At 42.6% G+C, this 17,237-nt stretch overlaps 1 protein-coding gene across 1 annotated transcript in view; it reads left to right on the forward strand.

Annotated features, from left to right (window-relative positions):
- Window positions 1-17,237, forward strand: part of LOC110494073 (metabotropic glutamate receptor 2) — a 60,011-nt gene that overhangs the window by 12,253 nt on the left and 30,521 nt on the right. The window contains exon 2 of the mRNA XM_021568769.2: window positions 10,145-10,809. Within this exon, the coding sequence (XP_021424444.1) occupies window positions 10,294-10,809 (516 nt within the window). The 5' untranslated portion in view covers window positions 10,145-10,293. The remainder of the gene's footprint in view (window positions 1-10,144; window positions 10,810-17,237) is intronic.

The following is a 17,237-nucleotide window of genomic DNA, read 5'->3' on the forward strand; positions in this document are numbered from 1 at the left end:
GCAGTTGAAGTCGGAAGTTTACATACACCTTAGCCAAATACATTTAAACTCCGTTTTTCACAATTCCTGACATTTATTCATAGTAAAAATTCCCTGTTTTAGGCCAGTTAGGATCACCACTTTATTTTAAAAATGTGAAATGTCAGAATAATAGTAGAGAGAATGATTTGTTTAAGATTTCATTTCTTTCATTACATTCCCAGTGGGTCAGAAGTTTACATAAACTCAATTAGTATTTGGTAGCACCTCCTTTCAATTTTTTCACTTGGGTCAAACGTTTTGGGTAGCCTTCCACAAGCTTCCCACAATAAGTTGGGTGACTTGTGGCCCATTTCTCCCGACAGAGCTGGTGTAACTGAGTCAGGTTTGTAGGCCTCCTTGCTCGCACATATTTTTCAGTTCGGCCCAAAAAAAATTCTATAGGATTGAAGTCAGGGTTTTATGATGGCCACTCCAATACCTTGACTTTGGTGTCCTTATTAAGCCATTTTGCCACAACTTGGAAAGTATGCTTGGGGTCATTGTCCATTTGGAAGACCCATTTGCAACCAAGCTTTAACTTCCTGACTGATGGCTTGAGATGTTGCTTCAATATATCCACATAATTCTCCTACCTCATGATGCCATCTATTTTGTGAAGTGCACCAGTCCCTCCTGCAGCAAAGCACTCCCACAACATGATGCTGCCATCCCGTGCTTCACGGTTGGGATGGTGTTCCTCGGCTTGCAAGCCTCCCCCTTTTTCCTCCATAACGATGGTCATTATGGCCAAAAAGTTATATTTCTGTTTCATCAGACCAGAGGACATTTCTCCAAAAAGTATGATCTTTGTCCCCATGTGCAGTTGCAAACCGTAGTCTGCCTTTTTTACGGTGGTTTTGGAGCAGTGGCTTCTTCCTTGCTGCGCGGCCTTTCATGTTATGTCAATATAGGACTCATTTTACTGTGGATACACATACTTTTGTACCTGTTTCCTCCAGCATCTTCACAAGCTGTTGTTCTGGGATTGATTTGTACTTTTCGCACCAAAGTCTGTTCATCTCTAGTTGACAGAAACCGTCTCCTTCCTGAGCGGTATGACGGCTGCATAGTCCCATGGTGTTTATACTTATTATAGTATTATTGTTTGTAAAGATGAACGTGGTACCTTCAGGCATTTGGAAATTGCTCCCAAGGATGAACCAGACTTGTGGAGGTTTACCATTTTTTTCTGAGGTCTTGGCTGATTTCTTTTAATATTCCCATGATGTCAAGCAAAGAGACACTGAGTTTGAAGGTACGTCTTAAAATACATATACAGGTACACCTCCAATTGACTCAAATTTTGTAAAATTGCCTATCAGAAGCTTCTAAAGCCATGACATAATTTTCTGGAATGTTTCAAGCTGTTTAAAGGCACATTCAACTTAGTGTATGTATGTAAACTTCTGACCCACTGGAATTGTGATACAATGAGTTATAAGTGAAATAATCTGTCTGTTAACAATTGATGGGAAAATTACTTGTGTCATGCACAAAGTAGATGTCCTAACCGACTTGCCAAAACTATAGTTTGTTAACAATACATTTGTGGAGAGGTTGAAAAACGAGTTTTAATGACTCCAACCTAAGTGTATGTAAACTTCTGACTTCAACTGTACGTGTTATTCAATCATTGCATCCACACTGCTCGCACACGTCAACGAGCGTCTGCGTAGTCAGGCTCTAAAATAGAACTTGGTTGTATTTGTGACACTTGATGCGCTGCAAGTCCCGCCTCTCCCATCTCCTCATTGGTTTTTAGGAGCATATACCCACGTGAGTGATTGAACGGTGAACTGAGGTCCACACTCCCGTCCAGTTGGTGGTGGTAATGCACCTTAAAGTTGGTTGCCAACCGCAATATAAAGTCAAAAGAAGAAGAAGAAGACTGAAGGAGGAGAGATTACTAGAAACTAATTTGGTTTACCCTTTTATCTGTAGATTAATTGTCAGATTAGAGGACCTTGTGCGTTTCAGGTAAAATAACAAGCCAATGTTAATGTCCCAGGATAAATTATCTAGCAACAGCAAGCTTGCTAGCTAAATTGCCATGAATGTTTAATGTTTTTTTAATGTCCCCAATGTTATATAGTTGGCTCAGAGTTCATCTTGATATTTCAACCTGCGTGTCCTGATCACGTCTGGTGTGGATGGACAAAATCAACATGTGCGGTTAGGGTGAATCACGTCTCTTTTAAAACATTCTGGTTGCTCCCACAGCAAATGAAAGTTGTCACAGAAAGAGATTCCTGTTGTTGCAAAGTTTCTTCAGGTACTTGTTCAAGGCAAAGAGTCGGCTGAAACGTTACGGACACCTTTGATAGCACGGGAGAGGGCAAGAGATAATTATTATCTTCCCTGTGCTAGTGTAAAATGATCGCCTAAAATGAAAGTCGTTATAACCTACGTGAGTGATGATGGTGTCAATGGAGTAGTTGGCCAGAACCGTGGGCAGAAGGGAGTTGATGTCATGGACATGGGCTCCTGGGTGACCTTGGTCGGTCCACAGATCGTAGGCAGGCCAAAATCTCTCACCATAGGGCTGCCTACATTGATGGTGGTCGTGATGGAGTCCGATGGGTAAGCGACCTGCTGAACTATGGTGGCCGTTGAAGAGGATGCCACTGGGCGGCCTGTTGGTATACACCCAGGATACATGCTGACTCCCTGGGCTGGTAGGTCCATCTCAAGCGGGGCAAAGCTGTTTGATAGCTGGATTGCATCTTCTCGGATAGATGAAGGGTGGCCAGACTTCCTCCCCGATCTCCTACGCCTTGCGTGTGTCCAGTCTCCCATCTTATGTCTCATGGAGTTTACTGTAGGATCTCATGGAGTTTTCATGTTAGATTGTAGTATAAGGCGTCAATATAAAGATTAGCCAAACAACCTCTCTTAGAAGATTAATATTTAATATCCAACTGCTAGCTTCACATAGAACAAGTCATACAAATGATAGTTCAAAAGACCACCTGGGAACGTGAATGAATACCAATAACCTTTTCCGAGGTCAAGTATTACATAGAGTGATTATGTCCGCTCCTGGTGAGGGACTATCCTGAGCAATGTCCACAGGGGTTGCAGCCTGATTCAAAGGGGAACAGGCAGGAGCATCAGGGGACAAAGGGAAAGTCTGGTGCCCTGGGGGTCCCTGGTGGAGTGCTTGGAGTCTCAGGAGTAGCTGACAGTGGGGCTGCCTGTCTCAAACCATGCCCATGAGATAGTGGGTGACGGAAAGGTAATGGTGCTTAGAGGGCAGTGAGAAGGGGGTATGGGATTGGGCTGAAGGTACAAAACCCTGCTAACACTTGTGGCTTCTCTGCAACATCACCATAGAGTGGTTTCAGTCTATTGTGATGGATACATTTCGGGGTAGTTTGAGGTGATTTCAAATCCAGTACCCTGCATGTTACACCAGGCTGTCCATCTGTGTCGAACAGATGTAGGATTTTGGATGGGCCCTTCCAACATAGGGATAGTTTGCAGTGCAGCTTTGCTGGATCAGTCATGAAAACCAGATCCCCAACTTAAAATGGTTTGAAAAAAGTTCCCTTGTCGTATTGCTCCTTCTGTTTTTTTCCTCCGAGCCAGCTGTAACTGGGAGTTGGCATCAGCGAAGGCCAACAATAGTCTGGATGTTACAGAGGAGGCGTACTGTGATGGGGACTTTGAGGAGATGTCAGACAGGCTGGGCAGCATGACAACTCACTGCCATTGGCATGTTTCTTCTTGACCACGTAGTTGTAAACATTGAGTTCCAGTGCCCATCGTGCTCTCTGCCATATAGGGTCGTTGTCCAATGGGATCATCCTGAGCCACACGTGTGGTATGTGATCAGTTACGACCTTGAACGGATTGCCTCCCAGATAGTGTATGAAATATCAGATGGACCACGCTATAGCGTAGAGTTCCTTGTCATATGTGGACCAGTTTCTCTCAGATGGGTTGAACATGTGACTAGCATAGGTGATCACTGATTCTCTGCCATTCTGCACTTGACTGAGAACAGCACCAACTGCCATCTCGGATGCATCACAGTGAATTAGGAAGGGCTCGGGAAAAGTCAGGGAATGACACGATAGGTGGCACTGAGAGGGTCTGTCTCACGTATTTGAAAACCTCATCTGTCTCCCTTGACTACTCAAAAGGAACGTCCTTGAGTGTGAGCTTGTGCAGTGGGGCTGCGATTTGGGCAAAGTTCCAAACCTCATGTAATAAGTGCACAAACCAACAAATGCCCTGACTTCTGTAGGAAAGGATGGGAGAGGTACATTTTTGACATGCTCCACATTTCTGGGATCTGGTCTCAAGCCCTGGGCAGACACAACATGACCTAGAATTGTCACTTGGCTCTGAGCAAAGGTGCGTTTTGACGGCTTCAGCTTCAAACCTGCTGACCTGAATCTCTGGAAAACATGTGTTCTTTACACTTCCTGCTGAACACAATGACGTCATCCAGGTAAATGAGGCACTGGTTCCAGTGACAACCACAGAAGACAAGTTCCATGAGGTGTTGTAACGTCGGCGGTGTGTTGGACAAGCATGACTTTAAACTGGTAGACCCCACTCCCTGTGTTAAAGGCTGTCTTGTCCCTGTCTGTAGAAACCATGGGAACCTGTCAGTAACCAATGGATAGTTTGAGCCTTGTTTGAGGGATGACCTGGCACTTGACCCACAGTACCAACTAGTACTCATTTCCCTGGTCTTGAGTGTGTGAATTATCAAACGGATGTCCTCATTTTTGGGCCATCTCCTATTGTTGTTCTTGTGGTCATAGTAACTGTGTCCCTATCCCTGTCTGTAGATACATACTGATGGGTGTCTGAGGTCTGTTGTAGCCAGAGCTGCTGTAGCCCCGTTCATGACGTCCAACATTGTTATGTCTGTAGAGTACTGTCTGTAGTCTTGGGAAGGTCTACCACAGCCATCATGCTGTCCACCATCGCTATCACATTGCCCTTATGGTTGGTGTGAGTAACGTTGCACTGTGTACCTAGTTTCCTCTGATGAGACGAGCTGTAGTCTGGAGTAGGTGAGCTACCGTTGACTGGGACGGCCTCTTGAATCCTGTTGTGGGTCATCCTGCCTCTGTTGTTGCATTGACAAAACCAGTTTCATCACCTGTTGTTCTTTACGTAGTCCTGAAAAATCACTTTGCAGTGCTTTGATGTCGGTTGTAAGGGCCTCTATTAATTTTGATTAGCCATCCCATGAAGCTTCATCACATGAAGCGGTGGGTGTGGTTTCACCAGGTGAAGCCTGGCATGAGGGGTTAGATGTGGCAGGCATGTTAACCATTAGACTTGGGGAGCTAAAATGAACTTCATCCTGTACTCTCTGGCTAACAATTACAAGTGTCTGTTCCAGAGTAGCAGCCCCATGTTCATGGCACTTAGCCTGAAGCACCAGATCCAAACCAGCTACAAAATGTCTAAAATGTTCAATTTGGATGGCAGCATCATTGTAGCCAGGAAAAGCTTCCTGAGTTAGACGTGTGAGTTCAGCTGCATAAACGTCTAATGTTTTTCATGGGAGTCTGGGCCTAGCGTTACCTCTGAAAAAGAGCTAAGTATTGCTTTCCACCAAAAACATCAAACTTTCCAATAGTTTCCCCATAGAAAATTGAGTTGCTTGTGGCAGAGAAATCCAGTTTGGTTGGAAGGATTGTGGCTAAATCATTGTCTGTTGTGTCAGCACAAGCTTTGACAGCTAATCCCCCCCCCCCAAAAAAAAAAATCCTTAGAGTAAAAACTCTCCTTGTCCTTTCCATCACCCTGAAATGGTTGGAGAAGATCCACTTTATAATATATCACTTTGTTAACAGCAGCAAGCTCTCGCCTTTCCTCTCGCCTCTCCTATCCTCCTCCGAGTCTGACATTCTTGAATTATTGATATATCTTGAATCAGATATCAAATTTAATTCTTCTCACATTTTAGCTGTTTAGTCTGTTTGTTATTCCACTCACTTGTAATTGTATAGTCCTTTCGTAAGTCTGTTTGGTTGCATAGTTTTGAATGTAGTTTATTTTTACAGGGACAGTGCACATTAATCAACGTTTTAGTAGAAGTTACCCGTTTTTACCCGCTAGTTCAAAAGACCACCCGGGAACATGCATGAACCCCAATAATCTTTTCCCAGGTCAAGTATTTCAGAGTGATTACGCCCTCTCATGCCGAGGAGACAATAACAGTACATCACTTTCTACACTAGTATGAAACATGTGCTGCCCTTTTTTTCATGTTTTATGTGGAAGTCTTTCCCACTGCTATTGCTACAAATACAGTCAATAAACTTGCCAAGGTGGAAAATGCTAACTTTAGGAATGTGATATCTATCAACAAGTGACACGTGACATGCACACAGATGATAGATTGGACTGCCCAGAATTTGACTTTCTATCATGTTTCGATGAAGAGCACAAACACATGGAAAGGTTAACATACTCAGGGAGCATTATAATTGACAGATTAAGTTGTGCATCCGAAATGGCACCACATTCCCTACCTAGTCCACTTCTTTTGCCACGAGCCATGTGGGTCATGTTCAAAAGTAGTGCACTATAGGGAATATGGTTCCATTTAGGATGCAGACAAGGCTATCAGGCTAACAGGAACCACATGAACCAGTTGTACTTTAACTGAAGCATTGTCATTTATTATTATTTTTTTAATTATGCGCAAAATGGTAGAAAGAGGAAGGGTGGGAGAGAAACTCAGAGGTAGAGTCTGTGTGGCTGTGGGAGAGAGAGAAAGACAGAGGTAGAGTCTGTGTGACTGTGGGAAAGACAGAGAAAAAGAGATGATGAATTAGGAAAAAATGGGAGAATATAGGTATTTAAATGTCTAGAGGGCAGTAGATTGGGGTGCTGGGAAATCCAGGCAGAGGAGTGGAACGTGACCAACCACCTCGATTCGGTCTTATGTAGCAACATTTGAAATTGCGTTTTTTACATTGGATAAAAGTAGAGTATCAGAGCTACAAATTATATGTCATACACTGCAGTTGAGGAACAATTGGACAGTAATTCTGCTTTGAAAGTGAATGAACTTTTGAGAAAATGGCCCTTGGATGTTTTGGTACATCTCCTGGAGAGCTCTTCTTTGTCTACACATATTCAGCATCGTTTACACCCTCTTAAGCCTTAGCCTCACCCATCTCTTTAAGGATTCACATGTGAGGCCATGTGCTAAACAGAATGAGTAAGATAGTGTAGTAAACAACCAAACATTTCAAAACTAAAAATTGTGAAAGTCCTAGCCCACAATAAGAAAAACTCCAGGTTAAAATACACTTCTAGCCCTTGGCCTATATCCTAATCTGACCTTGCTGCAGGTTGTGTTGTTCTTCACATTACCATCTATGATAAACACACAAATAAAATCACAATTATTTGTCACAGTGAAATGGTTACTTCTATATTTGCATAGTAGCAATATAAAAAATAGAAAGTTTCCAGATAAATATTTTATAATTATTAGATGATGCTTACCAAGACACTAGGGGTGTGCCGAGTAGTCGGACAAAGTATAATAACGGATATGGGCAATTTTCTGGATACAGTTATGATCCTAGTATTTTTTTCGGGTGCCAGCAAGGATGTTTCTCATGTGTTAGTCAGAGAGTTTCGGAACCATACTGTACTGTCTTTGAGTCACTCGTTTGCGTGGTCTAAATAACTCAACTGGCTTGATACTTCATACTGCTGCTGTTGATACTACTGCTCTGATTGGATAGAGTGAAGATCTGTTTCTCCTCATAATTTCAGGATCACTTTTCTTTGCATGTTCTCGGTCTGATCATTTAGATTGTTACTGCCTGCTACTATGATAAATCACATTGCGAGGACATTTGCTATCAAGCTATCAATGTGCGTAATATCTAATAAGTTGGGCAAGGGTAGGGAAAAAAGCTAAAATGCTAATGCACATTCTGACTGAGTGACAGCAAACTTGGTTGCCTGCAACAAAATGAGGACACAGACATACATACGCACTGACACCTACGCGAGCTGCATCTTTTTTTTGCAGTGAGAACATGCAGGGAGATAAATTACCAATAACTATTTAGACATATTAAAACCCTTCAGTTTTTTCTGATCACATGTATCATCCTATCCAACTGTCATGTGTCAATTTACAGATACGATTACGAATATGAGTATGGCCATATCAGCACACCCCTACCAGACACACTTGTCTAAATTGATGGGACATGAAAGAAATGCGATAACCACCCCCCCAGCCACATTTAGCTAAGTGGTTTGGTCACTATTGTCTAGACACATACACATGTTCATGAAATACAATATATGGCCGTAATCACCCACAGACACACCTGGCTAACTTGATGGGTCATGTAATCATCTGGCAAAGTGGAGTCTTTTCTTAAGACATGTAGCTAGCTAAACAATGAACCATACTCCCAACCCATACTACTAGCAATACAAAACTGATTGTCATAGCTAGCCACCATTTATGAAATGCTCTAGTATGTATCTACAGGTAGTTAAAGCTAACCAACTAGGTTCAATGTGAGCTAGCTAGCTAATGCTATGCTACAACTAGCAATTCAAATGGATTAGCTAGCGAGCCAGCAAACTAACGTTCGCTAGCCAGCGAACAGTACACTTTAACTTGCAATGAAAATGACTTTCTGACAAAATTAGAAACGTATAATTACCCGTGTACATGGGTGAATGCTTTATGGCAGACTGGAACCCATTTAACTCGGTTTTGTTTGTACAGCTTGTTTGGCCTGCGTTATGTCAAGTCACTCCGGTTCACATTGACTGTGTGCAGAAAGTAGTCCATCAAAACTTTTCCCCACTAATCTTGGTCGATAGTGCCTGCTAAACTCAGGGCAGCAATGTTGTTGAGAGGAGTAGCAACACTTTTGCAGTTCTCCATGGATAACATTATATCTTTAAAAAAGTAGTGGTAGCAAGGATTATCTACACATACTGCAGAGCTCACATTATAGACAGAAGCATGCTAAATGGCAGACCAATCTGAACTCATCTATCTGCACGTTCAGCCCATCCATTATCTCAGCCAATCATGGCTAGCGGGAAGGTTCCCTGTCTTTTTTTGTGGGTAAACCAACTAAGCTCGTAATTTAACAATTTTATTAGTATTTACAGATGACATCCTCAATTTTTATTAAGGCAGATGAAAGTTCACATGTTCCAGAAGCCATTTCTGCCAAAAAACACATTTTGATAAATAAATTACATTCAAATGCCTCTTCTGTGAAGTAGTGACATGCGACATATGCCTAGTTTCCTGAAACGGGTCACAAATACACACACATAGACACACACACACAGTGGCTTGCTGAGGACGAGCGACATACTCACTCATCTGTTGAGATGGCTGACAGTCTGGTTATGTGGCACAAGATAAGTTGCTGGGGTGAAGTGCATCTTGAGGAATTTGCCGAGAGTCACAACCACCTGCAGCCAGTCTTTAAGATTGAGAGCTCTTATAGAAGGGCTGTAAATCAACATGTAGAGGTTGTTCAAAGATGTGTGGGAAAAATGAAGACATCTTTTCCCTTTACACCTTAAAGGGATACTTCGGGATTTTGGCAACAAGGCCACTTCCCCAGAGACAGATGAACTTGTGTATACCATTTGTATGTCTCTGTGTCCAGTATGAAGGCAGTTAGAGGTAGTTTCAAAAGCCAATGCTAACTAGCGTTAGCGCAATGTCTGGAGGTCTATGATACCCATAGACATCCAGCCATAGCGTAAGCGCAACTAACTCTAACTTCCTTCATACTGGACACAGAGATAAAAATGGTATCCACAAGTTCTTCTGACTCTGGGGAAGTGGATAAAGAGCCTTGTTGACAAAATTGTGAAGTTTCCCTTTAAACTAGACTGGAGGTAGTGAGGAAAGTCTGGATTTTCACACCTTCCTGCCATGAGTAGGAGCAAATAGCATCTGTGAACCTCAATTTGGATTGTTTGGAATAAATTCTGTGCTTTTATTTTGGAGGGGGCGAAAATGCTATTTTAATTACAAATTTGTATCAGTCACTTTTATAACTGAAGTACCATAACACTACTGGAAATGTAACATGAACAATGATATATTATTCATTTTCCTCTCCTCCACTTGCAGTGAATAACCAAGATGACATGAGTGCCAAGAGTAGGCTCTAGAGTGATCCACCTCACCCAGCCTCAGCCCCTGTAAGACCATTCTGTGTCTCACTCCTACACCCACTTACCCACGACCCACTACACTGACCCCAGCTAGACTACCTCACCATGCCCACCACCGGCCTCCTCTGCCCTGGGCTCTGGGCCAAGGCTGCCCTTTGGTGGTCCCTTCACCTGCTCCTCTTTGACCTGCTCATCTCTGAGGCCCTGGCCAGCCCTAACAACAGATTCCCCCCTTCCACCAAGAGGGAGATCACCATCGACGGGGACCTGGTGATCGGCGGACTGTTCCCGGTGCACGAGAAGGGTGAGGGGGTGGAGGACTGTGGGAAGATCAACGAGCAACGAGGGATCCAGAGACTGGAGGCGATGCTTTTAGCGCTGGACGAGATCAACGCAGACGAGAGGCTGCTGCCAGGCCTCAGGCTGGGAGCCCACATCCTGGACACCTGCTCTAAGGACACCTACGCTCTGGAGCAGAGCCTGGAGTTTGTACGAGCCTCCCTCACTAAGGTGCACGAGCCTGGGTTCATCTGTCCAGACGGATCCAACCCCATCCAGGATGATGTCCCTCTGGCCATTTCTGGAGTCATCGGGGGCTCCTACAGTGACGTTTCCATCCAGGTACGTTTCTCATAGAAATCCGTTCATTAACTGGTTATGACTGTGTCCAGTTATTTCTATACCGTCTATGGTCCATACAGGTAAATTTACACCTCGTCATCTCACACCCCACCCATAGGAGTCTAAGCCCCCACCCCTCCATGTGTAATAAAAATAAAAATAAATAATACTAATAAATCCTCATACAATGTGATATTTGATTATGTATAATATATTACACATGACAAACAGTTGAGGTTAAGGTAGGCTACCATTACCCACCAGCAAATAGGACAACTTAGTTTTGGTCAGTTTCTTTCAGTCATCGCAGGTTCCGAAGCGAGCCTTGGAGGAAGCAGCTATGCAGTCTTTTTAGCTATGAGCCACACAGTATTATTCACTTTGCACATTAGGTATCAGGTGTTGAATTCGTATTTTTTCTGTGCCTATGCCTGCATATACCTGCTGGTAGATAGATGTGAGACGTGCTTGTAGATAGATGTGAGAAGTGCTGGTAGATAGATGTGAGACGTGCTGGTAGATAGATGTGAGACGTGCTGGTAGATAGATGTTAGATAGATGTGAGACGTGCTGGTAGATAGATATGAGACGTGCTGGTAGATAGATGTGAGACGTGCTGGTAGAGGCGTGCTGTTAATGTGAAATTAGTATTCAGGTTTAACGAGAGGCAGAAAGAGATGGAGCTAAGATAGAGTGAGATTAAATTCAGTTCTCGGCTTTGGCTGACGATTCAAAGCTCTCTGTAACTAATTGGTCCCAGCTGAGATGATGTCGTATTCCTGTTTCATGACCCAGTACTCCAAATACTGTGTTTGTGTGTCTTTGTGTGTGTACATGTGTACATGTGTGTACATGTGTGTGTGTTTATGTTTATGAGTGGGTTGCTATGTCTGTAAGTGTCTACACTATGTCTTTAAGATGGTGTCATGTTGGATAGGAAGTGTAATATACAGGGGGAAAAACACTTTAAAAAAAAAAGAGAAGACAACAGTTACCGGAAACAGGTTGCATCCCATCCCCACCTACCTCCACTTGCCTCTAGTTCCGGTTCTGTACATTTCATTTGGCTTTGGTCGGGCTGGAATAATTATCCACCTGGGAGGCTTGCATTAGCTGCCCACATTAGCTGTTTGAAGCTCTGCTCCTCTACGGCGTTTGTTCACAGAGACCTCTGTCACTTTGTCAGTGCGATAACTTCCGTACGCCACATGGAGAACTTTGACCTTTCTTGAAACCTATGAAGAGAAGCCCCTACGTCCTATACATAGCTACTTAATTAACACCTGTTCTCTAAGCGTAAAGGAGAGGAGGCCTGTGTGAATAATTTAATAATTCAGAGACAGGACATTACACTGGGAGTGATGTTGTTAGGTAAGGATCATGTCAACGATGGACCTGATAGAGAAGTGTACAGTCTGCGTGTGTGTCTGTGTGTATTTGTGTGTGTGTGTGTATTGCTGATGATGAAGTGATCCCACAGACAGAACATGTCATCATGGAGTGTTACAGCATGTCAGCTTCAGAATCCATTAGCACCATCTTATTCAAGACATGTGAGGATGTGAATAAGATCAGAATATGATCACACATCATATGAACTGTGACTTTACTATGCCTTTGTTAAGTGCCAATCCTCGGTGAAATATAGTTTGCATCTAAAATTGTACCCTTTTCCCAATGTAGTGCACTACCTTTGACCAGGGGCCATAGGAGACAGACATAGCTCACATCGATGCGTCAATTCTGGAATGATTTATCAAGTGCAGTATTCCCTTTCGCCATGCTTCTTAGCAAGTGAGTTAAAACGATCAAAATGATGAAGGAACAGAACACACATCTTATAGCAACTCGGTGTTAAAACAAATTCCTTGATAGATGGCTCTCTGTCAGATGTGAGGCACAGTAGCTTGTGGATAATTGATGATTAAGCTTCTGCTCATTAAGTCATGAAGTTAAATTGTATTGTACAGTTTATGCCTGGCGAAGACTGAGGATATTGAGTCAATCAATAGTTGATCAAGGAGATTGTAGCTAGGACAATTGAACTATATGGTCTATAGAGGTGTGGTCTAACAGAGAGAGTTCTGTTCCCTTCTTAAAGAATCCGGAAAAGGATAATTTATGTTGTCATCCCTCCATAAATAATACAAACAGAGTAAAATTACTGTTCCTTTGGATCATTCAGTAAGCATGTTTCCAGTGGATCTGCATTCTTTTTTTCCGATTCTGCATTCTGTATTGAAGTCGATTTAACTTTTACGGTCTAATCAATGCTTTTGTTCAGAGCTTGCATGAAATACATTTCTGGGGAAGGTCTATACAGATATTCTATATTAATTTGACCAGTTTCTCACAGCACAAAAATAATTTTGCAGCAACAGGAAATGTGAATTTTTATGTGGGTTATAATTAATGTACATTTTTGTACATGTTTTGTTAAGATAAATCAACTCTGGCATTTTAAAGTGCAAATTACAATCTTTAGAAGGCTTTTTAAACCTCAAATACACTACAATTTGCATGTCCTGCCACATAGTGATCAAATTAAAACAGTACACCTGTAGCTCTCTGTCTGGTAGAGAAACACCAGACAACACAGCAGGGATTGTATTATACACTTCGGTTGAGTCAGTTGAGACCGCAGCAAACACAAGGCCTCCCTACTGAGAGAGTAGAGCTTTATGGATCTGCGTGGCCATCTGTGGCCCCTTTTGTGGTCAATGACAGTCAGTGACAGGAAAGCTGAAAGCGATTGGATACTTCACCGTGATTGGGAAAAAGAGCCAGGCAGGGATACTTTACAGGACTGTCGCACACAAAGGTTTGGAAAATGTTTATTTGTCACATGCTTCGTAAATAACAGGTGTAGACTAACAGCAAAATGCTTACTTACGGGCCTTACCCAACAATGCAGAGAGAAAGAAAATAGAGAAATAATAGCAAAGTAATCATATGTCAAAGTAATAATAAATACACAATGAGTAACAATAACTTGGCTATATACATGGGGTACCAGTACCGAGTTGAAGTGCAGGGGTACGAATAATTGAGGTAGATACATATAGATGGGAATAGAGTGACTAGTCAACAGGATCATAAAAATAAATAAAGTAGCAGCAGCGTATGTGTGAGTTACAAAAAGTTTACGCAAAAACGGTCAATGCAGATAGTTAAATAGTTAACCAAATAGCTACCCAGACTAACTATTTAGCAGTCTTATGGCTTGGGGGTAGAAGCTGTTTACCGTCTTGTTGGTTCCAATTAGAATACATGATAACTGTACTGTCATAATGCCATAGGGGTTCAAGGTTCTGTTGGCAGTGACCTATAGTTTCAGGTCCCCTTCATTGACTCACTCCTTTGTGAGTAGTGAGGACTGAGGAGCCTGTGGTGAGGTTTGTCGGAAGGAGGGCGGCTGCTTACGCACTCAGTCCCACTGTGTCTCAGAGGCAGAATTGTGTGTGTGTGTTTTTTTTATGCTGACGTACACTGTCCCACTGTGCTTCAGACTCAAAAGCAGAGTTTACTGTATTAGAGGACGGGCACCACCAGGGCCGGTGGAATGACGCCACTGGAGAGCTATGGCCTTAGAGATACAATATAACACTCATCTATTCAATTCTGTGATGCTGTCTGCATCCTTCAGAGGAGCTGCTTTGCTTTTCCCATCTGTGGGGTGCAACAGGGCCACAGAGAAACGGAGAATCTTGGCAACAGACCTCTCCACCTGACTGTGGTGGGGGAAAGACGCAACGACACTGCCCCAGTCTAGATGCCTGTCACTGGGGCCAAGGGCTGCCTGTGAGGGGGTTGTGTGATGTGCTGGCCATCTGGTGGTGCATGTATGCATGGGCGTCAGGACCAGTCATTCACAGCCTCCGCACGGTGCCATTTGGGACACATCCATAGGCTATAACAGGAAACTCAGACGGAGAGCACATGGGACGGCATCCTCCCCGTTTAGATGAGCTGTTTTTTCTCTCATTGATGTGAAAACGCTTTATCGCCATCTGGGATGAGGCTGGGGGCAAAGCATCACTGATGACTAAATTACACTTAGTTCAGGTGACAGATGATAGGTAGCTGACAAGTTTAATTGCATACTGGATATGATGCTCTTTAGGCTTTATAAATTGTGCTGTTGCTTAACAACCACCACAAGTAGAAATTGAATCCGTGTGGAATTGACTTATGCATGGTGCAAATGATAAGGATATACCCTATACATTTCATAGTGTATCAAAAAATATTATCTTTATATTAGCTATGCTGCTACTGTTTACCCACCACAACTAGACATAGAATTGTACGCATGATGCTTATTGTGGTCAGACTTGTATTTCTACATGTTCAGCACATTCCTTCTACTTGACAGCGATGTCTACTAAAATCGGTCTGTTTGTTTACCAGTCCGAGCATTCTGTGGTCGTGCTTTGTATTCAGACAGAAGGCTTTGTGTGAACTCCTCACAAAGCAACACCTCACTCCATGTGAATATTCTAGAAAGTCTCTCTATTTTTCACCTTAAATAAACCTCAGATATACCAGCCCCATATCTGCATGGTGTCCTGTAGATCAAAATAGGAACATATTGCATATGAACATTCAATGTCTTAGAGCAGGTGTTAGATATCAATCCATAAATTCAGCAAATTAGAAAAAGAGACTCGGCACACCCAATCACATTACTAAAATCTATTTTAGAACTCTCATAACTTAAAAAATAAAATAAAATCAAAATCAAATTTTATTTGTCACATACACATGGTTAGCAGATGTTAATGCGAGTGTAGCGAAATGCTTGTAACTTGAGGCAATATGAGTTGTTTGAGGAAGGAGGTCCACTTTGATTTGGGGTGTTGTTATCTCAGGGTGGATAATAGTAATTATGAGATAGATGTTGGAGTGTAGGGGCTCGAATCACTCCGTAGTGCTAAAGTTCCGTGTCGTAGCCTGATTGACATTTAAATACCATGTTCCTGCATTTGCAGAGAATGCATTCACGGTAAACGCTGCATATGTCAGTTAAATCTGAAATTACCTTTCAATTTCAATCGCACTACAGCGCTGATCTTCAGCTCTATACGGATTGAATCGAGCCCTAGGTTTAGAGTGTGCTATAGTGTTGTATAAGTGTTGATTATGTGTCAGAGTGGCTAGGAAGGTGGATGAATCTCTCACTGTGTGTGTTTGTGTTTCAAACTGAGCTGAGCATCACACAGAGATTGCAATGCAGGGTAAAAAAGACTTCTCCTTTGGTGTTTTTCATGTGCGGTATCATTGCCATCTCCCTCTCTCCCTTCTTCCCTCCCTCCCTCCCTACCTCACCTCCTCCCACCTTCTCCTACATGAACCTGTGATTTTAAAACTGTACATTTTTGCAAACTGCGGTGAGGCACGCTAATTAGTGCGGCAGAATGTCGTTTAGAAGTGAGGGAAACAGTGGAGGTTGAAAGAAGTGGGATTCAAGAAGCCCATGCGTACCACACAGAGACAGGCGTTGTTAATGCCAGACAATCTACGTATATCCACGTGCGCTCACACAAACTTGCACGCACGCATACACACACACACACACAAACCTTGTATTCCTCCCATTTCCCAGAGAACTGTTATTTTCTTTATTTCCTTCTCTCTTACAAGGTGACATTAATTAAATGTTCATTTTTTTTGTTCAGAACCTCTGGGTGTTCCACACTGCATTTTGAATGTAATTATATGCATAAATATGGATGACAAGCTTATATCCTCTGATATCAACTATGATGAAATAAAAAATACCTGGAGTCGTTTCAGACTTTTTTACAAATGCAATGCGGGAGAATGGGGAGAAAATAGCATTACACAGGCTCTGCAAACAAATGATGCAGAACAATGTGTTTGTGTGTGCAGGCGTGCATATGTGCGTGTGTGTGTCGGGGTGTTTTTGTGGTCACTCACTCTGAGCCTTGCATTGTTGTTGGTGTGGAGGAAATTTTAATAGAGGTCATTAACATGTGGTTGATTTGGCTGTGGGTGACTTCCTGGTAAAGAGCACTGTCAGCCGATCCAATAACATCTCACAGTCTGCGTCTGATTGTGTGTGTGTGTGTGTGTGTGCGCCAGTGTTTGCCACTCTTTTTACATTTAGTCTAGTCTTATTTATTTTAACTAATAGGTCACTAAGTTTTTGTCACATTTTTAAATAATGAATTAGTCTAGTTATTGTCAAAATGACCAAAACAGTTGGTCATTTTAGTCAACTTAATGCCCTTTTAGTTCAGTCAAATTTGTATTGCCTTCCATGTGCACAAACATACATAGCCTTGTCTTACCAGCATATGTTCCGGCATAACATTCCATGATTCTCTTCCCAACAGCCAAATTGGTAGAAGAACACATTACTCTGCAGCAGATAAAAATCACACCCCTTGACAGGGCTCCAGACT

The sequence above is a fragment of the Oncorhynchus mykiss genome, chromosome 17 (assembly GCF_013265735.2).
Source record: "Oncorhynchus mykiss isolate Arlee chromosome 17, USDA_OmykA_1.1, whole genome shotgun sequence".
Taxonomy (NCBI): domain Eukaryota; kingdom Metazoa; phylum Chordata; class Actinopteri; order Salmoniformes; family Salmonidae; genus Oncorhynchus; species Oncorhynchus mykiss.